The following is a 23,953-nucleotide window of genomic DNA, read 5'->3' as shown; positions in this document are numbered from 1 at the left end:
TGGCATTGGGACTCATCAGTACATGCGTACATCGCTATTCCATGACTTTTGTCACCTTAGTGTAATGAGTTCCAACATTAACAAGTTCTAAGACGAGGCATGGGTAAATATTTCCAACTCAGTAGAAAAATTGATGCCACACGTACTAAACATGTCGAATGAGTATTTATACAGAATTTTATTTTAGCACTATTTTAAGGTCTGTTATGGTTTATATGTGCCCTAGAGTTGTGTAAATGCTACATTGGACGTTTCAGTTTCAGGTTTCATGAAGACTATTCTCTTGTAAAACTGTTTATCTGATAATAATGAAATTCTTTTTGCTTTATTTTTGATTATTGTTTTCTGTTTCTGATTTGCTTATTTGTACACGCAAGAAGTGAATCGACTATGTCGCAACACTTCCTCCGCGGTGCCGTTGAATATGTTTGGTCGTGGGATGTCGCGGGGGTAAGTGAAGGTGACCTTGGCGGGGTTTGGAAGTCGTCTGTTGTGTAGTGTCAACAAATTAAGGTAAATATTGAATGGTTAAACGTGAACACTCCACAAAAAATTGATATTTTTTCATTTATCTCTTAAGTCAGTGTAAGATCTACTATGTTGCGGAGAAATATACTCTGTACTTTCTCCTAATAAATAAATGTAATTCGGTGTTTTTTACTTCCCAAGCCAGTGACATAATGAAGCTACATACACACACATTAAATTTTAGAGTTTTTATTTATTTATTTTTTGTCCAGGAGCAGGTAAATGGGCGAAATATGCCTTCGGAATAACGAAAGAATAGGATGACAGCTGACAAATTCCCTTAAAATCAACTCATCACCCAAAATTTTTCGTTCGCAGATTTTTTTGTAAGAAAAAAGTATTTTCTTCCTGTCGGTATCATTTTACATTTCTTTTCAGTGTCTTGTTATGTTTCCCAAGTACTGAAAGTTGTCGCCTTTGCAGAAACATAGGAAACATTGATCTATTCAGTAATATATTTCGGCTGTATTTTGTCCAACAACAAACCACTTTAATGTACGAAGACCTGTTACACGATGGAGTTGCCACCACAGTGTCTCAACATCACATGAAGTACACACTGATAAATTAGATAGTTGCTTGTGCCATAAAGCTGTTCACAAACTATTCTTTTTTGTTTTGCTGAAGGACTTTAAGTCTGTTACTAACAGAAAAGATAAGTATATGACTGACTAAGAAAATTTCGGTTTCTTGCAACCATTTGGGTGGATAGCAATCTGGTATCATCTTTCTGTGCCAATAGATGGAGAGCAATGTGTAAATTATGTTTTCGAACATGTGCAACTGTTGTTATAGTAATACAAAGGATTTTGTGTTTATCTTGGTTTCAGTTTCAAACATGGCAGATCAAGATCCAGATACGAGTCAAAGACGTTTCATAGAGAGAGGTTCACACAAAGGCAAAGGCATTGCAGTTCTTACCAGTGGAGGAGACTCTCAGGGTAAGTAAAATACAAATTATCAGTTATTGAATACTTCTTGTTTGTAATTATGCAGGGGGGGGGGGGGCTTTTGGAACTAGGCACTCTGTTTATCCTGCTGATATCTCTTAACTGTTTATTTGCCTATATCCCTTAGGTCTGAAAACATATCATTCAAATTATCTGTGTTCTCACTATTTTCCTTGTCACTAAAGCAAAGCAATCTCAAATATCACTTGCAGCTCTGATCATTCATCTCCTTTGGTAATAACTTTTCGGGCAATGAAGATATACAGAGTATTAGGGTTATAAGTACAGATCCTTTTATTGGTGGCCAAGGACAGTGTACTGAACAACATTGCATCAGTATTTATTTCATATTAAGAATGACAGTTATAGCTGTCTAGAGTAGTATGTTTTAGGTTGGTTATTAACTCCAAGTACATGTGGCAAGAACAGACCATTAATATTTATTTTCCCCCTCGGTGGATGCAAAAACAATAGTCTATGCTAACAGGTGTAATCCATTTCACAGTACAGTAACAACCACTCAGAAAATGTCAGCTAGTAAATTATATGACATGTTTACGGGGAGACTGTTAGACAGAGAAAAAATAACTATCACTCTGAAGAGGGTACATATTAAGGTACCAATCTTCACAATATCTACACTTATACCGCTAACACTGTCTATTTTGCTGCTTCAGTGTAGTTGTTTGCAGTACATGTTTAATGTTGAATGTGCAGACCTGTTCTTGTGCACTTGGCTTCCTGGTAGTCAGCTGGTAGTGCCAAAGGCAGCATGAATATGCTGCTCCAGTGTTTCCACATCTGGAAAGGCTCTGCATACACGAGACTTTTGAGATGGCTCCCATAGCCAGAAATTGCATAGGTTGAGATCCAGTCAATGACCAGGCCATGCCATTGGATCCCTCGTCCAATCCGTCGACCAGGGAAGACACGATTGGCAGGTGCCTGGACGTTAACGGCAAAATGGGCTGGAGCACCATCATGTAGAAGACATGTAACCCTTCGGATCATCAATGGCACTTCTTCCAGCTGGTAGGCAAAGTCACCCGCAAGTAATGCTGGTAGTTCCAATGTGTTAACCGACATGGAAGGAAAACTGGTCCCAAAATACAGTTGCAAATTATCTTGGCTCACACATTCCAGCTGCACCGATGCTGATGATTTGCTGTCACCATACCATGGGGATTTTGCATACTATCCCACAGATGACTGTTATGAAAGTTGAAGATACCACTCTGCATAAAGGTGTCCTCATCTGTGAATAGGATGGATGCTGCAACTGTTATGTCACAGGTCTGGTAAGTTCAAAAACCACCTGGGTGAGAGGGGAGGGGGGGGGGTTGCTGCAATCGGTAGTTTGTTCACACTGTTTCATAGTGAGGCTGCCTTTTTACTGATGCTAAATTCCAAATATTCTATAAATTGTCAGAAGAACTGATTTTTCTTTAAATTGCTTTAGTGCCAACATTCCTTCCTTTCACATTATTGTTATACTGCATTTGCACTCTCAGCAGTGAGCCATGTTAACCTGTTACCACTCTGTCTCATGGTTATGGTAGCAGAAGTTTATGTTGTACTGTGTTATGGAACTAGAACTACTGTTACTTTTGCTACAGATTCATCGGGTTGCAGTGAAAGATACTTTATGGAATACATATCATTATCATTAAAACATAAATTGTTTTAATTATTCACCTCCACATTACTTTTGCAAGTCTTTTCACCATGTACATTATCCATGTAAAATTGTCCTAGAATTACTACTGTTCTGTGTCCACTTAGGCTCACTTATGGCAGTATTGTAGGAATATAGTATTGTGAGAAAATCATGATATTAGGTATAAAGTGCTATCATTATTCACTCAGTTTATTTGCACTTTGTCATCATTAGTTTCAGCCAATTGGGTGATAGTATACAGTAGACATTGAGAATCACTCAGTCTTTTAATCTAGACTGTCTCAAATCTTTGGCTGATTCTTACAAGTATGTTATGATTTCCGTGGTGGTGGTTAAGTTGGGACCTAATACCATAGCTTATGCTCCTGTGACTAATTTAGTTTACAAAGCATACAAAATTATGTACAAGCAGTGTGATTGCCATCCAAAATCCGACTCACAGTCCATTGTGTTCGTTTTCCATTATGTTTCATGCGAACCATTAGAAACAGTGGCACAGAACATAAAATCTATGAGCACTGAAAGCACACTTTTGGCTGTCACTTTGCTAGTATTTTCGCTTTTGGATTCTCACATGAGCACTTGAAACAGACACCCATTTGCCTAGGCAGTACGAACTAATTCTCCAGTTGGTAGGCTAGATAGAAAGGAATTACATAAATGAGGTCACTAAAGAAACTGGCCAGTAAAAAATGGTGGGACAACATGCATCAACCTTATATGTTAGTGCCTTGATGTTGAACCACAGGACTGTGCATTAATGTTAGGGAGAGTGGATGGAGTAGAATGACAAGAAGCTGTAGCTGTAGAAGTCAGTAACCTTGCACTGTTGTTGCCCACTTCGACACTCAAAGTGAAATACAGTGCTTCTAGGGAGTTTTATAGTAGAGTTCTGTCTGTGTGTGTGTGTGTGTGTGTGTGTGTGTGTGTGTGTGTGTGTGTGTGCGTGTGTGCGCGCGCGCGCGCGCCTCATTTTGACTGAATGTGTACCATGGCAAGTAGAAAGCCTGTGGTTTACCAAGTGCTCTGTCCATTATTTCTAACCTATTGTAATAGGTAGGAGGTTTTAGTGTGATCATACTTTGGCTAGTTGTCCATTTATTTAGTAACTGACCAGTCAGACACGTTTTCTATTATCATCTTTATCCATCTACGTAGTTTAACATTACAATTTAAGATGCTGACTGTGTTAACAGTTTTAAGATTTGCAATTACTGGACAGCATTTTATAAGGGTGTGATGACCATCCAGCTGTCCACCAGAATGATTGACCACCACAAAACTGTGGCCAAGAACAAAGTTCTTCAGCCTGCTGCACAACTTGATTTCATTCAGTGGCTGCTTCACAACCCATGCTGTCTGGATCCTTCCCTCCAGCTCAGCTTTATTGAACTTAAAGCAAGATGGCTGTTGAGGTAGGACAGCAGCTTGAGAGTGCTCTTAAATCTTTAACAAAAATCACGGAAGTGAATGGCTATTTGAAATGAGACACGAAGGATGACATATGTAAAGCAGTGAGTCTAGTTAGAATCTGTTTTGCATCAGTGGAAATATGCTAAATGACAATACTAAGGATATGATGTATCACAGAATAAGTCTAGGGAATGCCAAATGAACATAACACATAAGGAAGAGAGCAGCCACCAAGCAGGACAAATGGCCTCATCTGTTGGTGAAACATGAACTGCAAGCAGCAACTACTCCCAAGTGGCATGTGCAGGACTGGAACTGCATAGAAATTACATTCGTGCACCAAGAGCCAGTTGGACCGATCTAACAAATGAAACTCTGCCAATGCCATCTGTAGGCAAAATGTGGGAAACCGTACAACTTTATCAGCATTTTGCTGGTATACTGGGGCCAGATGGGCAAGGAAACTCACTTGAAAACAAGTCTGGTGACGGTGACCAATAGAAACCACAATGTGCTGTTAACAAAAGAAATTGAAGATAAAATCCCAGAAAGAACCAACTTATGTTTACAAACTATGGTAGGAGAGCTCTCAAAGAATATCATAAACATAATAAAAGAAGAAATAAAAAGCAAATTGAACCCTGTAAGCAGAGAATCCAGCCAAATGCAAAGTGAGCATAAACCGCAGAAGAAAATCACTGAATGGGAAAAGCTAAATCTGGTAAAAGCCAGGAAATGAGGGAGGAGAAGAAGAAAACAAATCATAGCATGAAGAGCAACAGTTGGAATCAACTGTCCTCAACATGCTCCCATACCACGTGTAAATAGCAAAAGGACCAACAAACACAGAGCAGGAGACAAAGGGAAGAAAGTTAGTTGGGATGAACACTAAATGTAGCCCTATGTGGTTAAACTTCACCCAAATATGAGGCAGGAAAATTTAATGAGTACTCTCAAGGAAAATGGAATCTCAGGAGAAATTGGGTGCAACCAACTGCAAACTAATGGCACAGGCAGAGCATTCAGAGTAGTGTTATCCATCCTACACAAAGAACAGATAACAACCCCTGACTTCTAACTCGAGGGGTTAATAGTCTGGAGGTATTTTTCTTGCCAACAAGAGTGTAACTCCCACAGCAACAGCAATAACAAACAATACATCAGAATAATGGCATGGAATGTAGAAGGGCTAAAATCCATAATCAGTGTGATCCCCCTGCTCAGCTTCCAAGCCCTGAGGGACTCAGCATGCTTTTGCTGAGTATGGGCTTGAGGACCCCAGGGTTTCTGAGCTGGGGACTGGTAAGTGCCGCCAGTCTCCTGTCACTGTAAGCTCTGGGAATGCTTTAGTGACCACTGTATAGCACAACAGTAGAACGTTGTGTGTCTCAGGTAATGGCATCTTGGCTTGACTGCCTAGTTCACGAGAATGGTACAATCTCAACATGTGCTGCATGCTGATGAGATGCAGGGCTGTTGAAGTGGAACTGTCATTAGCAGGCAACCTCTGGAGACCCCGCTGCACATCAGTTGTATAAGGCTTACTCAGGCATAAGGGGCTGTCTGAGTGGAACCTTATTTCCCTAGCTGCATGTGGGATCAAAATGGGATGCTTGAAGATTTCTCCTTCTCCTCCTCCCAGCAGAAAGGATAAGCTGCAGATAGGTACTAACACCCAATCAAATAAGAGGGCTCTTGTAGCCATTCCTCCAGACTCAGGGGTTATACAGAATTTGCCCATGAATAGTAACGGAAAGCATGGTGCCATTCAGAATGTGTTTTTAGTTGTGAAATGGAAAGAGGGCAGTTTTGAAAAAGTTTCAACTTTTTATATTCATAAAGGTTTGAAGAGCATCACGGATACACTGAAATTGGTCAAGCAAATGTGTAGCGGCACACTGTTTGTTGAAACTGCTAGTTGCCAATAAGCAACAAACTTGTATCATGTAGAGATCTGGTAGACATTCCTAAGCAGGAATTGAAAGATGAGTGGGCTCAAGAAGGCATTTTCGATATGCAGAATATACTGAAAAGGGTCGATGGGGATCTGGTAAAATCTGACTCCTTCTTCCTTACCTTCAATAGCATGAAACTTCCAGAGTGTATCAAGGCAGGGTTTCTTCGTCTGTGCATATGGCCAAACATCCCTAACCCAATGTGCTGTGTTAGATGTCAGCTCTTTAGGTACACCAGCTTAGGATGTAAGAGTGAAGCCACTTGTGGCAAATTTGACAAGGCCGCAATGGTGTTGGCTGTTCCTTCCTTCCAAAGTGTGAAAATTGCTCTGGGCACCACCCGGTCTGGAGTAGGGATTGCAGTGTCTTCTTTGAAGAACGGAAGATACAGGACATTAAGACATTGAAAAACATCCCATATGGAAAGGCCAAGAAGATCTATAAAGCCATGCAGCCTCCAACGTTCACTACATCTTTTGCTTCTGCCCCTAAACAGCGTATTTCAGTGGCCAGCACTTCCACACAAATGGAAGTTGCTAGTGTCAACACTAGTACCTGTGTTTGTCAGTGTACTTGTCAAAATGCAGTTGTTTCAGAGTCCATAGCCCCTAAGAAAACTTCAGAGAAAGTCACAATTACCACCGTTGTGGAACTCATGATGCCTCCAAAGCAGAGACTTGTAAAAACTCGAGCACTGCCTCAATCACTACTGTAGTAGTTCCTGCAAAGCCTTCCAGGCCAAGAAAGCAAATAGGAAGGTTGCACCACAGGTGAAAAAGGTTGTAGATCATCAGACCATGTTGATGTCATTTGACTTGATGGCTGTGCTGCTTCTGCTTCAGTGCCAATGGACTGCTAAATCTGCTCGGGACAACCATCTTGTCTGAAGGCTGAAACTCCAACTGCTGTGGGCTTTCCATCTGGGTGGAAAGACAGGGAGAGAGTGCAGCCCACATGACAGCATGGCTCCCATGCTTTCATGACTCATGTGGAGGAATTGAAACTCCTGGCACAGGCACAACCCTTGTGCTTGTGTTTACAGAAGACACATTTCAAAGCTACTGATGCCCCTGTGCAATGGGGATATGCCCTCCTGTATAATGATGACCTGATTGGGGAATGAGCCAAGTTAGGTGTTGCTGTGTTTGTCAATAACACATGCAACTGCTCTGCTCTCCTCTTAGTTGCTGATCTACAAGCAGTATCCATTGCAGTTTGTGCTAGTTAGGCATCACTATCTGCTCCCTGTACTTACCTCTGCAGGATGCAGTAGACTCCGACGCTCTCGCAGCCCTTATTGAGCAAATCCTCTGCACGTTTCTTGTATTGGGTGATTTCAGTGCTTGTAATGTATCATGGGGCTCAAACTATACTTGTCCCAGGGTTGTGTTTTGGAAACCTCGTGGCTTCTCAGAAGCTGTACATCCTCAAGAAGGGCAGTTCCACAAATTTCTAGCTGCTACTAGGTAATCCTTAGCCTTTAACCTATCTTTCTGCTCTCCAACACTTGCACACTCAGCACAGTGGGAAGCAGCTGATGAACTTCATTCCAATGACCACTTTTCACTGTGATACACGTACTAGATGGAGGATTGCCGGAACAGAAGCCACCAAAATGAATGATCAGCAGAGCTAACTGGGCACTGTTCAGGCAGTTGGCTATGTTTGAACACTGTCACAGTGTCCAGAAATGGGTGGGCCGCATTATGCATGTGATCTATCACACTGCTGACTTATCCATGCCACAGGCCATCTTAGGCGGTGATGTGTACCTTGGTGGACAGATGAATGCTGCTCAGCAACCTGGGATAGACTGTTTAAATGCCACCCAACAGCAGACAACCTCACAGCATTTCGAGTTGCGAGAGCCCGGGCTCGCTGCATCATTAAGGAGAGCAAGAAAAGGTCATGGCAAGCATTCCTGAACTCTTATCAACCATTCTGCTTGTTCTACAAAAAATATGGGAAGTCATACCTAGAACTTCTGGTAAACACAGTCGTTTACCAGTAGCAGCAGTGCTGAAACAGAGGTGTCTCCAAACAGTGCCCGGAGACATCGCTCAGACTCTGATCATTTTGCAAAAATTGCAGCTGATGCAAAGCAAAATATGACATTTTATTCATTCTCATCATGTTCTTAGTTTACTTGATTTGCATATGAGGGGCACAATCCTACATTTTAGAGAGTCAGTGAGGTTCCTTGGCCTCATTTTTTACTCCAAATTGTCGTGGTTGCCACACCTAAGAGACCTGAAAGCTTACGGGTGATCAAAAAGTCAGTATAAATTTGAAAACTGAATAAATCATGGAATAATGTAGATAAAGAGGTACAAATTGACACACCTGCTTGGAATGACATGGGGTTTTATTAGAACCAAAAAATACAAAAGTTCAAAAAAATGTCCGACAGATGGTGCTTCATCTGATCAGAAAAGCAATAATTAGCATAACAAAGTAAGACAAAGCAAAGATGATGTTCTTTCCAGGAAATGCTCAATATGTCCACCATCATTCCTCAACAATAGCTGTAGTTGAGGAATAATGTTGTGAATAGCACTGTAAAGCATGTCCGGAGTTATGGTGAGGCATTGGCGTCGGATGTTGTCTTTCAGCATTGCTAGAGATGTCGGTCGATCACGATACATTTGCGACTTCAGGTAACCGCAAAGCCAATAATCGCACGGACTGAGGTCTGGGGACCTGGGAGGCCAAGCATGACGAAAGTGGTGGCTGAGCACATGATCATCACCAAAGGACACGTGCAAGAGATGTTTAACGCATCTAGCAATATGGGGTGGAGTGCCATCTTGCATAAACATCGTACGCTGCAGCAGTTGTTCATCAGCCAGGCAAGGGATGATGAGATTCTGTAACATATCGGCATACCTCTCACCTGTCACGGTAGCAGTTTTGCTGTCCAGCGCCATCTGTCAGACATTTTGTGACCTCCCCCCCCCCCCCCCCCCCCCCCAAATAAAACCCCATGTCATTCCAAGCATATGTGTCAATTTTTACCCCTCTATCTGCATTATTCCGTGGTTTATTAAGTTTTCAAATCTGTACTGACTTTTTGATCACCCGGTATATCTCTAAAGGCACTAAACAACATAAAATGCCTTAGTCACAGGTCCCTTAGTCACAGGTCTTGGGGAGCAGACAGAGCGTATCTCCTCCAGTTTTATAGGGCTTTCATGTGTTTGCAGCTGGACTACGGGTGCACAGTATATGGGTCGGCGAGGCCTTCTTATTTGAAGATCATTGATGTTCCACCGTGAGGGGATTTGCTGGTCATGGGTGCTTAAAGGACCAGTGCCGTATCCAGTCTCTGTGCTCACTTATCATCCGGCAGCAGCTCCTCACGGTGCGTGAGGCATGTAAGTTCCTCACTGCTCTAATTTCAGCAGCACACCATACTATTAGACGTCTGTCTCTGGAATGCCTTTTCTCCAATTGTCCACGAGCCACTCCCAGATCGTGTCCTCAAAGTCCAACTGCCTCAAAGCTTCACTGTCTTTGATGCAGAAGTATATGCGATCTTCCGGGCACTTGAGCAGATGAGACATTATTCCAGTGCTAAATTTCTTGTCTGTTCTGATTCTCGAAGTGCCCTTCACTCTCTGAAATGTTTGTATCCAGCAAAGTAGTCCACACTACCCAGGGTGCCCTCCTCCAACTACTACGAGTGGGGAAGGAGGGGTATTTTTGCTGGGTACCAGGGCACATGGAAATTGCGGGGAACGAAGGGCAGATCTAACAGTCAAAGAGGTGTGTCATGATCCTGAGGTATTTCAGTGTGCCATCTCCCTGCATGCCATAACCTCGCTTTTGAGCTCCAGAGTCTTGGGTCAATGGGAGGATGAGTGGCTGGAAGTGACAGAAATAAGCTCCATCTAGTAAAGCCCACAATGCAGCCATGGCGTATTTCCTTTGAGCCATGTAGATGGGACAAGGTTCTCCTCTCTAGTCTTCACACAAACCATGCCCCATGATGCAAGGCTTCTTGCTCTGGCAAGAGGATCTTCCGATGTGTAGCACTTGTGGCATACAGATCACTGTGCATTACGTTTTATTGGACTGTGTTTTATTTTTCGACCACATGCTGATTTGCTGACAGATCTGCAATCTGTTTTAGATAATGTTTAAACAAATGTGGTTAGTTTTAAAGTTTTGTGAATTGTCCAATGTTTTTTTCCAAGATTTTAGGGAAATGGTTTTAATGTGTTTACAGACTGACTGGCTCAACATACACTTACATAAATGGTCAGCCTGTGACATTTACCTGTGCCTTCCTTTTAACTCCTTTGCCGTTTTACTTGTGGTTTAGTCTCATGTATAGCATCTTTTTTCTTTCCTATTGTCTTAGCGTGTATGATCACAATTTAGTAATTTTATCCACATTCGTTTCTTTTAATGTGTGTAAGGGTGCTGATAACCTCACTGTTGAACAACCCCCCCCCCCCCCACACACACACACACACACACACACACACACACACACACACCTTCAAGGGAATGACATAATTCTTCACAGAAACATTCAGCTCAGAAGGCACAAGCATGAGGAACTTCAACAGAATTCACTCCCTAGCTAAGAAAGGAGATAGAGGGTGCCCTCTCGGGTCACTAAGCTGTTTTATAAACCACACCTTCAACCCCCCCCCCCCCCCCCACACACACACACACACACACACACACATAATCATACAAATAATACCTTAGCTGTAGTCACCAGTGAAATGAAAATAATAAGTGTGTACTACATGGCCAGTAGTGAACCTGAGAGCATTACCAACAAGCTTTGAAAGGCACTGGAAGATATAGAAGGTGGTAAGCTGACCATTCTGGTAGGATATCTAAATTTCTGCATAGACAAATGGAACTCAAAAACCCTTATGGTCGCAGATTTTCTGATGGAATACCTACTGAGACTGCTAAATCAGGAAAAGGGATACATCTATGTAGTACCAAACGCAAGGTGCACAGTCGACCTAGTCGTCATGGATGTTCAGTGTTATACCCAGGTGGAAGTAGAAAAGTCACAATTAAGAAACACCTTTCAATAGTAACTAAAGTTCAGTTGAGCTCAGAAGCACACATATAAATACCTTAAACCACAAGTTTCAAGGCACATAGATGAAGAAAAATGGCTAGTGCGCAAAGCAGAGCTACCAACAATAATCCACATGATGAGGTAGGTGAGACAGCAGCAGCTCTGAATAATATACTCTCACAGGCTGCCGCTGAAGTAACCAGTTTCAGATGCACCATGAAGCCATGGTTCAATGAAGAATGTTACCTCATGATACAGTGGACACAACAACTCGCTTATGCTGACAGGTAACACAGAAATGACACAGTAATAGAGTATGCTGAAGAACTATGCTCTACAGAGGAAAGTGCTGAAAAGATGTCCCAAATTCCCATAGAGAAAGTTGCTTAAAAGAATTTCATGTTTAAACTCTTCTTTAAACTACTACTAGGGCACATTGAATAAAGACGACATGCTATTACCTCGACGAATCAATACAGTTTCACTCCAGGCAGATCAACACTGCATTCATTGCAAAAAGTTACTCAAGAAATAACAACCCACCAGTCAACTGTATGCAGTTTTATATAGACTACACTAAAGCATTTGACAGTATCAGCAGGGAGAAACTCCTCCAGTAGCTAGAGGAAAGACTAGGTAAATCAAGCAACAAACTAGAAGCAAGCAATTTGATTCTAGGTGCAAACCATGTAGCAATATATGATGGCATATCAGTGTTGAAAAACAACATCCAAACAAGAGGGGTCCTACAAGGTTGTCTGATACATGTGGTAATCTGTAGTGTAATGTCAGTGGACACTGGGCAGACTATAAACACAAGAAATGTAAAACTGCTTATGCCTGCAGATCAAATGGTCATTCTCTCCAGGAGCCTAGAAGAGCTACAAGCAGCCATGGGGACCATCAGAAATTGGACACTAGAAAACCTGGAAATAACAACTCAAAGATGAAAGCAATAAAATTTAGAAGAGGGGGAAGAATATCAAAGAGCGAACATCTCACATGTGGTGAATCAACGTCAGAAGCTTTAAATACTTGGGAGTAACAAAGAACTGGAACCTCTCTCTCTCTCTCTCTCTCTCTCTCTCTCTCTCTCTGGGAGTGAGCAACGGCCACAAGAAAAGCCAAAAAGCCATTTAAGACATCCTTAAGCTACAAAATGTTACACTCTCTTAATTGCAATAACTCTGTTCGAGCTCAAAGTTATGCCAGCTGCCACATACAGACGTCAACTAAGATGAACCTATCTTATGGTGAAAAACCTAAAGAAACTAGAGAATGTTTAAGCTGGGTTCCTAAAAAGAGCTCTGTCAGTCTCAAAATTCATCAGAAATAGCTACACTTACAATAGTGCAGAAAGCTTTCTTTGTAGAAGAAATTAGACAACACTGTCTTCCAGAGGCACAAACGTAGAAAACTGTCATTGAGGACAGACAGAACAAAGCCCAGGATGTACTGAAAGAAATCGTGGAAATAGAAGCGATGAATTTAGGTACCAGTAAAGGACTGAACTTCCAACTCCATCACCCATACATGTATTTTGCTGTCCACAGTTTCTGACCGAACGAGGTGGCGCAGTGGTTAGCACACTGGACTCGCATTCGGGAGGGCGACGGTTCAATCCTGTGTCCGGCCATCCTGATTTGGGTTTTTCGTGATTTCCCTAAATCACTCCAGGCAAATGCCGGGATGGTTCCTTTGAAAGGGCACGGCCGATTTCCTTCCCCGTCCTTCCCTACTCTGATGAGACCGATGACCTCGCTGTTTGGTCTCTTCCCCCAAAACAATCCAAATCCACAGTTTCTGTGCAAATGGTATGCCGGAAGGAATCATATCATGACCCTACAGAGGACTGTGTCTGTAAACTATGCAACAAGCTATGTCCCAATTACCATTTAGTGAAGTGCAGAAGCAGAACTCAAAAGACTGGTGAAAGCATAACTTAAATGTAATATGTGCACATTGTATTTAGTCATGTTAATGTTTATTGAGTTATGCAGATGGGAGCTATCCTTGCAGTACATCCTTTGCTCCCATAATCCTCCTGGCCTCAATCTCACATAAATCTGTGTCCCCACACCCTCGATACAACAGTTTTCCCTTTCTCTGCCCTGTCACCTTCACCAAACCATGCCTTCACATCATCTTCGTCATGCTTCCCTGGCTCCAGTATCCTTGAGTTGAATGCTGAACCTGTGCCCCTGCCAGTCCTCTTTCTCTCTCGCTCTATCCAAACCGCCATACATAACCTCCTTCCCAGTTCAACTGCTGAACTACAAATGCAGTATTGTGTGTGCAGTCGTCCCAGTGTAGGTGCACAGGTGTGTGTGTGTGTGTGTGTGTGTGTGTGTGTGTGTGTGTGTGTGTGTTTTAAGATTTTGAGAGAAAGTCTAAATATATATGTGTGTGTACAGGGAGGATGTCTGAAGTTATAATGTTCCTTTATGAATTATTGCAATTCAGTTACTGTAATCACATTTTTCATGGACTGTTTGGGGCAAAACACTAATTACTGCACTGTTAAATGCTAAAACTTATAATCAGTCGATTGTCAGTACTTCAGAATCTTAAGCAAAAACAAAACAAAAAATACTCTCTCTGAAAAGTTCCTGTTTCAAATGTGCAGTTGGCTCCTATCTTATTCTGTGCAGATGGAGTTATTGTAACCACTGTCACCAATTTTCATGGTCACGTGTTTTGGGAACCAGTAGTAATAAATCAAATTGGAAACCAAGTGAGATGAGTTGTTTAAGTGGTTAAGGTACTGAACTTGTATTCTGTAATAGAGGGTATCAGATTCTCATATGGTCATCCATATTTGGGTTTTTCATGGTTTTTGGAAATATTTTTCAGCAAATGCTTGGATGGTTCCTCCAAAATTTTGTTGATTTCCTTCTCCATCCTTTTCCAGTTGAGCTAATTCTCCATTTCTAATATCTCAGGACTCAATAGGCTGTGTACCATCTCTCAGGTTAGATAAGTTTCTGCTTTCATGTGTAATTTGGAAGTGCCACTGTAGGCTTTTTTGCTAATTCTTGTTTGAGAAATTCTGTAAATGCAGAAGCACTTTGCAAACTGTCCACAGGGAGCTTTACATTGCAAATGTCCCTTCTGTATAGTAATTGTGTTGTTTTTTCCTTCATTCACATTCATCACTGGTGTGCATTGCAGTTATGTATTCTTAAAACCCCAAATACTGCTTCCAATCATTTATTAGGAATACCTTTTTTTTTTAAGTTCTGTAATAACCAATGTTTATGTAGTTCAGTGTCCACCTCATTAGCTGAGTGGTCAGCACATCTGACTGCCATTCAGAGGTCCTGGGTCCGATTCCCAGCTGGGACAGGGATTTTCTCCACCTGGGGACTGGGCGTTATGTTGTCATCATCATCATGGACACAAAAGTCATTTAGTGTGGGATCAGTTTAAAAGACTTGCAACTTGACAGCTTCCCCAGATGTAGATGGATGTGATCATTTCATTTACACAATTGAGTGACATTTTTCAAGCCTGTGTTTGTGTGACTGACAAGCTAATATTTTTGTAGAATTTACAGGATACTGGAAACATAGGAGTGGTGTGTGTTCTTGCAGCATAGGAAATGTGTACACAAATATGATTGGTTATTTGAATAATCGGTTGCAGCAACTGCAACATTGCCAGGTTGATATGGAGATGGTAACGATAGTTCCATTATGACAGTATTGCTTAATTTGAAGCAATTAACTCACATACTGACCTGTTGATATTGTTTTAAGTTGTCAGTACAACCTGTTTTTCGCTATTTTGTAACTGTTTGTAATTCTGCAGGAATGAATGCTGCTGTTCGTGCTGTTGTAAGATTTGGTATATATTTGGGTTGCAAAGTATTCTTCATCAGGGAAGGTTACCAAGGAATGGTTGATGGTGGAGAACACATAGAAGAGGCTGGATGGTCTAGTGTTTCCTCTATCATTCATAAGGTATGTTGTGTAGTGTTTTCTGCATGAACTTATTTCATGTGTTTGTTAGTGTGTTGATGTAAATCAATTTTCTCTTGTTTAGGGAGGAACTGTAATTGGTTCCGCAAGGTGTATGGACTTTAGAGAACGTGAAGGCCGCTTAAAGGCTGCAAAAAACCTTGTGACCAGAGGGATTACAAATCTTGTTGTGATTGGTGGAGATGGTTCACTCACAGGGGCAAATCTCTTCCGACAAGAATGGCCCTCTCTTCTTGATGAACTACTGCAAAAGGGTAAGATGAAGTGTAAACAATTTGTCTCATCGTTACCTACATCTGTAAAATGGGTTGCAGTTAATCTGCAGTTGCTCTCATAAATAAATTATTCTAATCAAACAATGGAAAATCCAGGATTGAATGTAACAATACAGTGAAAAGTAAAGTTGCTACTCACCATATAGCAGAGATGGTGTGTCGCAGATAGGCACAACTGTTACAAATAAATAAAGCTTTCGGCCATTAAGGCCATTGTCAACAATAGACACGCACGTGCACGCAAATACAACTCACACGCACGACTGCAGTATTGTTGACGCAGGCCTAAATGACCGAAAGCTTTATTTATTTGTGACAGTCTTTTTGTTGTGCCTATCTGCGACTCAGCATCCCTGCTATGTGGAGAGTAACAACTTTTCTTTTCATAATATTGTTATTAGTTATACTAATATCATTAAAAAGGAGTCCATGTGAATTGAGCCCCTTTGATTTTTTCCATTTTGATTTATGGGTCTTCTTATAAGAAATGTTAATGTGAAACAAATAATGGCGTGTATTGGAGTGGGGGTGAGGGTACTACCAGTGTTAGAGTACCACTGTTGGAACTTTAATCACACTGTTAGTTCAAAAGAAAATACTATGAAAAAGAAAAGGTAGCAACTCACTATATAATGGAGATGATGAGTCACACAGAGCTACAACAAAAAGACTGTTAAGTAAGTGAGCTTTGGGCCAAAAATCCGTCTTATGAATGGCCGCCGAGGCCAGACTAGAAGCAACAGTTTGTGAGCGACACTGTTGCTTGCAATCTGGCCTCGGCGGCCAGAGACAGTGGTCGTTGTGTGTGAGCCGTGTTTGTGTGAATTTGTGTTTGTGTGTTTTGTCTACTTCAGAAGAAGGCTTTTTGGCTGAAATGTTACTTGTTTAGCAGTCTTTTTGTTGTGCCTGTCTGTGACTCAAATCTCCCCACTATATGATGAGTAGCAATCATCTTTTTCGAAAATGTAATGTAATCGGATAGACAGAAAATTTACTCACCAAGTGGTGGCAGGAGAACACACACATAAAAAATAGGTTTTACTTATGCAAACTTTTAGAGCCAGTGACTCCTTTTCCCAGAGAAGCGTTGAGGAGGAAGGGACGGGGGTGAAGGAAACGGGGCAGAGTTCGGAAAAGTCACCCAGGACCCCAGGTCAGGGGAGACTTACTGTACAGGATGAGAAGGAAAGACTGATTGATGGGGACTGCCTGGGCGAGATTTGAAAACCTGAGAGCAAGGTGGAAAACAGGGTAATATGCAAGACAGAGATTACTGCTAAGACATTATGCGTGAGTTAATAAGAGTGATAAGCTAAATACATTGTATGTAACAGAGATGGGAGGAGGGGACAACAAAAAATAGACAGGTCAGAAAATGAAAGATGTAGAAAGCTAAAATGGAGTGAAGAAAGGAGTAGTTACTGTGAAGAAATACTGAGATTGAAGAAATTAACATAAATTAAGTCCAGGTGGGTGGCAAGACTAAGGACGTACTGTAGCGCTTGTTCCCACCTGCGGAATTCTGAGAAACCGGGAGAAGAATACAGATGGCACGTATGGTGAAAGAGGCACTGAGGTCACGAGTGTCATGTTATAGCAACTGGTTATTCGATGTTGCCAGTATAAACCTTCTGCTTATCCCCATTCATCCTAACTGATAAGTTGGTGGTAGTCATGCCAGTTTAAGAGGCCAAACAGTGTTTATGTAATAGATGGTATGTGACATATGTCATTTTACAGGTGGCTATCCCTTTGATAGTATATGTTTTGCCAGTTACAATGCTGGCATCAGTGGTGGTACGAGGGTACATAGGGCAAATCTTGCAGGGGTAGGAGCCGTAGGGTAGGGAGATGGGTGCAGAAGGAGCACAGGCTCAGAAAAGGATATTGCAGAGATTGGGAGGGTGATGAAAAGCTATTTTAGGTGTGGTGGACAAAATCTTACACAGAATGGGTCTCACTTCAGGGCATGATTTTAGGAAGTCATGGCCTTCTCGAAGTAGCCGATTAATACGTTCGAGATCAGGCTAATACTGAGTGACAAGAGATGTGCTCCGAAGGTGGTTTTTGGAGGGATCAGACTGGATGTAATATGAAAAGGCTCTGTGGAACATGAAACTAACTAATGAAAGAAGTGTAAATAATATGAATGAGAGAGTTTTGTACCTGGTTTAAATGCTGTATCAGTGCAAATATTGCAGTTCTTTTCTTTTCGTTTTTTTAATTTTGAGGGAGCTGTGTTATTGGTTGAACAGGCCTTAAGATCTTAGAATTTAAAATGAAGAAGGAAGACAGAGAGAGATAATTTTGAAACTGTTCTTAGCAAATAGGCAGTGGCCCACAAGTCATAAAAGCCATTTAAAATAAGCTTTAAGGTCCTGTACTTTGCTCCGGTGCAAATGAATTAGCGCTGCCAAGTGGTGGGGAAACCTAATGTGCTGATGAAATGTGGCTTCCCCTGTGGAGTGTGAATGCACGTTGACAAAATAAACATTGGTTGGACCTGAGTTAATACATACAGTATCCAAGATTAATTAATTATATTGCAATTGGAAAGGATGACATAAATTTGTTTTGGTGTGGATGTTATGAATAGAATGTTAAACTTGGTGAAATGCTGATGATTGAAGGTTTTTTTTTTCTGGGAGATGGGTTTAATATAATACATAAATTTCAGACATGGCAGACTAAAAAAAATTGATTATTCCTGAATGGTGATTTATGCACAGTAAGTTTAATATGCTGGCATTATGAAACTTGTTGTCTCAGGATACACATTCACATTTCAAAACAGTCCTGAGATAATTGCGTGTGGATATATTCTTTCTACTCTATGGTTGTTGTGTAGAGTGTGTGTGTGTGTGTGTGTGTGTGTGTGTGTGTGTGTGTGTGTGTGTGTGTGTGTACGTACAGTGTATCTTTTGTGCATGTAATTCAGTGAAAAATTACTTGTTTGGTGAAATCATTTTCTGTCTCAGCATCACTCCCAACAGAAGCAAAATAATATTTAAATTTTTAAAGAAACAGATGTCAAAGTAAATTGTATTTTTTTAGAGGCTGTAACATTTTTTTGTGTCAGCGGGTAGGAACATTGTCCTAAAGCAGGTCTAAGACCCAGATGTTTAGTGTTGAGTAATAAATATTGCATACCAGTATGTAAGATTGCATGTTGGGTTTCTAATTCTCAACAGAATTAAATCTAGCATAAAAATTACAGTTACCAATTGACAGGACCTTTAGTAAAGTTATTAATAAACAATACATTGTGAAAATTCTATTAATTTTACATGATACACTTTTTTAATGATTATGGTTCACATGTTTTGCTTTTTTTAGGCGAAATCACAAAAGAAAGCAGAGAAAAGTACACATATCTTCATATTGCTGGTTTGGTGGGTTCCATAGACAATGATTTCTGTGGTACTGACATGACCATTGGTACGGATTCTGCCCTTCATCGAATTATTGAGGCTGTTGATGCCATAGTCTCAACAGCTTTCTCACATCAGCGCACATTTATTATGGAGGTCATGGGACGACATTGTGGGTATGTAACCATGTCCTCTCTCTCTCTCTCTCTCTCTCTCTCTCTCTCTCTCTCTCTCTCTCTCTGTCTCTGCCTGTGTGTTTGTTTACTGGATAAAGACCTTCTCTAAACTCCTCCTCCAGCAATATTTATCTGTGTTACTCCTGCAAATTTTCTAATGTCATCTACTCCCAGCTCTTGTGTAGAATATATGCTATAACCAATTTTTATCTGTTTCTTTTTCTGTTTTAACAGAATAAACTGAACTCATTGTGCCTGATTGTAGCATATATTCTTCTTTCTGTGCATTACTTGTTTGCATTTCAGCATGTCCTATTAAGTGACAGCATCTGTCAGAAGAAAGCTGTTTATCACAGTGTCTGCTTGTCTTTAAGAAGTAAAGTTAATTTCTCTTTGTTTTTACTAATTTTGAACTAGAATGTGTTTAGAATATGCTTTAATATGCTAATATACCCTAGTCTACTGAATAAATACAGCAGTATATTTTTTACAATATAACAATGGATCTACATTCAGCAATGACCTGTACCTTCACATTCCAGTGACATTGTTTTTGTAACTTTTAGGTATTTACAATGGGTCTACATTGAGCCAATGACCTGTACCTTCACATTCCAGTGAGATTGTTTTTGTAACTTTTAGGTATTTGACGTTGCACATATTTTGACTGTTTCCTGAGGCAAATATATTCACTTTCAACGTATCCAATAATTTTGGTGAATCACCAATTTTTTTAAAAAATTCAATGTTTTGGTCTTACTTTGTCCTAGAACAATGCACTGACCACCCGTATAAACTTTTCATCCATAAAAGCTAAGGACTGAGGAGGCTACACAACTTTCAGTAAGTCATCATCTGACTATTTTCTTGTACTTTGGAAGCCAGCAAAGAACTTTGTCGGGACCATTTCTACACTACACATTTTCATTGCAAGAATTTTTGAAGCAGATACTTAAATTGACAACATACTCAAACTTTTTTGAAACCATTGCATTTCATTTGTTTGTTACCAGTACTAGAGCTGCTGATTTACTGTCCAGTATCATTAGCGATGTATCTTTCATCTTTCTCACTAACTCCATTCTCTGAAGTTAGAGTCAGGTTGAAGACATGTTAGAAATGGAGCATGTAAGGAAGAAACTTCTTATGATTCTTTAGTTTTACGTCTGTTGTCTTTCCTTCATGGTAAACACCACATGCTCTGCTACCAATGTGAGCAAAGGAAAGTCCACTTTCCATCTAATGTAACACACAGACTTCCAGTATTCACTGTCACTCTGTGCATTATTTGATTGTCAATTAGATGGTACATTCTGTATGAAACCTCTTAATTTTGCAGAAATTGTGTCTGCTGTCTGTCAGTAGCCTTCTTACTTTGTACAGAAAATTCACCCCAATTAACAAGTGGCATAAAGTCATCTATCTGCATTCTCCCTGCCAGAAATGTTTATTCTGCTTCACTTTTGCTGCCAGTCCCATACAGTTTTCATGGACATAATATTATTTTTGTAGCATACTTTCTCATTGACAGCTAAACCCATGTCATTTAGTAGAAAAATAGATGAAGCTGAGTGTTTTCAATACAGTGAAACTTTCCTCTAGACTAGGTTTTGAATTGATATATCATCATGCACAAATGAGATTCTCACACACACACACACACACACACACACACACACACACACACACACACATTCTATAACTCCACCTTTACATTCACAGAATTAATGTTTTCCCACCGTTTATGACATTTTTTTATCATCCCCATCAAATTTCCTACGTCAACAATGTTAATTTGCACCTGATTTTGTGTCAACATATTTATAATTTTCCCACAATTTATGCATTACGAAAAAATGTTCATAGGAGAAAAAAAATGACGCTGGCGTGATGTTGGCCGTCCAGTAGTGTTTACAAATATTATGTGGTTAGTTTCTTGACACCAGAACAGTCTACTCAGCAATCTGAACCAATGAACCCATAAAAGCTGGAGCAATGCATGCCATTTCTCTCGCCGCTGCCAAGCTCTACTTGGTGTGGTGGCTGCTGTGAATAACTGGGTTCACTCAAGCTAAGATTTCATGACCAACCAGAACAATTTCCAAACTGTCTGTGCTGCACAAATGCAGTTTCATAGTTGTGATCATCATGACACCTTTGTTGAACCATATTTAGCATGTTTTAGCATTTGGCCATGTAGCACTAGTTGGCACAGTCATGTACTTTGTGTTGCTCAGATGTTTTTAGTTTAAACACAACACTGGTAATGTGGTTTTTTTTATTTTTTCATGCTGAGAAAAATGTGTTTCGAGAGTTTATTCTTGTTGTCAAGTGCAGAACTTACGTATGTACAGTCCTGGAAATTGAAATAAGAACACCGTGAATTCATTGTCCCAGGAAGGGGAAACTTTATTGACACATTCCCGGGGTCAGATACATCACATGATCACACTGACAGAACCACAGGCACATAGATACAGGCAACAGAGCATGCACAATGTCGGCACTAGTACAGTGTATATCCACCTTTCGCAGCAATGCAGGCTGCTATTCTCCCATGGAGACGATCGTAGAGATGCTGGATGTAGTCCTGTGGAACGGCTTGCCATGCCATTTCCACCTGGCACCTCAGTTGGACCAGCGTTCGTGCTGGACGTGCAGACCGCGTGAGACGACGCTTCATCCAGTCCCAAACATGCTCAATGGGGGACAGATCCGGAGATCTTGCTGGCCAGGGTAGTTGACTTACACCTTCTAGAGCACGTTGGGTGGCACGGGATACATGCGGACGTCCATTGTCCTGTTGGAACAGCAAGTTCCCTTGCCGGTCTAGGAATGGTAGAACGATGGGTTCGATGACGGTTTGGATGTACCGTGCACTATTCAGTGTCCCCTCGACGATCACCAGTGGTGTACGGCCAGTGTAGTGCGTCGCTGCGGTCCGGTCCCAGGTCGACGGGCACGTGCACCTTCCGCCGACCACTGGCGACAACATCGATGTACTGTGGAGACCTCACGCCCCACGTGTTGAGCAATTCGGCGGTACGTCCACCCGGCCTCCTGCATGCCCACTATACGCCCTAGCTCAAAGTCCGTCAACTGCACATACGGTTCACGTCCACGCTGTCGCGGCATGCTACCAGTGTTAAAGACTGCGATGGAGCTCCGTATGCCACGGCAAACTGGCTGACACTGACGGCAGCGGTGCACAAATGCTGCGCAGCTAGCGCCATTCGACGGCCAACACCGCGATTCCTGGTGTGTCCGCTGTGCCGTGCGTGTGATCATTGCTTGTACAGCCCTCTCACAGTGTCCGGAGCAAGTATGGTGGGTCTGACACACCGGTGTCAATGTGTTCTTTTTTCCATTTCCAGGAGTGTATTTTTGTGATTTGATGCAAACCAGCCATGTGAATGATAGTTTGCATGTGTCTGGTTTGCGCGTAACTGAGGAGGCACAGTACCTGATAACCTGCAAAAATGAATACAGTGTAAGAGATGCAGAATAACAAACATTCAAACATCACAAATTAATTATGTACAAATCTGTACTTGACAACAAGAAAAAATTTCCTAAACATGTCATGCTAAGCGTGAAAAAATGTGTAACTAGTGCAGTATTGCATTATTTGAATAATGAATTACAGCTGCAGGCTTTCAAAAATGTCGATTATTACATATGAAGTTGAGTCGAAAGTTCCTACTTCCCAGACGGTTATCTGTTCCAGTTATATCAGCAGTTTTTATTAGATAATAAACATTTATTATATAACAAACAGGTCCTTGACAAGTCTTTCAATGCCTGCCATGTACATATATCATACATAAAAGTACGGAAATGCAAGGGGGTAACATAATCTTTACAGCTTAAAAAGCTATTTTCCATATTCTACATTTTAGATGTCATAAACTATCACTGTAACCTTCCCAGACATTGCTTTTTTACCATCCCTGTTCTGACATGTTCCTGGCCATTGTTACATGTAGTAAATAAAATTCCACCATCTCTGTGTTGTCGTTTATTAAAAATGTTACAAAAACAAGAGAATAAATTCCCCATGCTCAGGAATATAACACTCTAATTGTCCACATTTCAATTCCTTGTAAAATGACAGTGTTATTAATAAAGGCCATTGTGACAAGAGGCAGAATTCGATTTACTGCACTCATTTTTAAATTCTGTCTTTGTTGTATACTTAATATTTTGAGAAATTTGCTAATTACCACTGCCCTTCATCATTTACCTTGCAGTTTAATCTTATTTATCATCATGATATACTATAGTATTTAAAATCAGTTTTGTCAATTTTCAGATATTTAGCGCTGGTGACTGCCCTGACAAGTGAAGCTGATTTTGTGTTTATTCCTGAATGGCCACCAGAGCATGATTGGCCAACTAAACTCTGCAAGAAGTTAGCACAGGCAAGAGGAGACTTCTCATTTCTGCATCTTGTCTTCACCACATTCTTGCTTTCCATCAGCTACATTACTTTCCTACTTAAATCATACTGTTGAATCAGACTCAGGCAGAAAAAAAAAAGAAAATGTGAAAACCCCTTTTTACAAACTATTGGTAGG

General features: G+C 40.9%; 1 protein-coding gene across 3 annotated transcripts in view; it reads left to right on the top strand.

The window, feature by feature from the left end:
• Positions 1-414: 414 nt before the first annotated feature.
• The window catches only part of LOC124599998 (ATP-dependent 6-phosphofructokinase), a 78,506-nt gene continuing 54,967 nt past the window's right edge, over positions 415-23,953 (top strand). For all 3 annotated transcript variants that reach the window (XR_006978572.1, XR_006978571.1, XM_047136125.1), the window contains exons 1-6: positions 415-513; positions 1,359-1,469; positions 15,385-15,536; positions 15,619-15,808; positions 19,166-19,376; positions 23,689-23,797. Coding sequence is in view for 1 of the 3 variants with exons in the window: in XM_047136125.1 (XP_046992081.1) it covers positions 1,367-1,469; positions 15,385-15,536; positions 15,619-15,808; positions 19,166-19,376; positions 23,689-23,797 (765 nt within the window). In the remaining 2 variants the exon portion in view is untranslated. The remainder of the gene's footprint in view (positions 514-1,358; positions 1,470-15,384; positions 15,537-15,618; positions 15,809-19,165; positions 19,377-23,688; positions 23,798-23,953) is intronic.

The sequence above is a fragment of the Schistocerca americana genome, chromosome 1 (assembly GCF_021461395.2).
Source record: "Schistocerca americana isolate TAMUIC-IGC-003095 chromosome 1, iqSchAmer2.1, whole genome shotgun sequence".
Classification (NCBI taxonomy): domain Eukaryota; kingdom Metazoa; phylum Arthropoda; class Insecta; order Orthoptera; family Acrididae; genus Schistocerca; species Schistocerca americana.
This window is presented reverse-complemented; position numbering and strand designations above follow the sequence as displayed.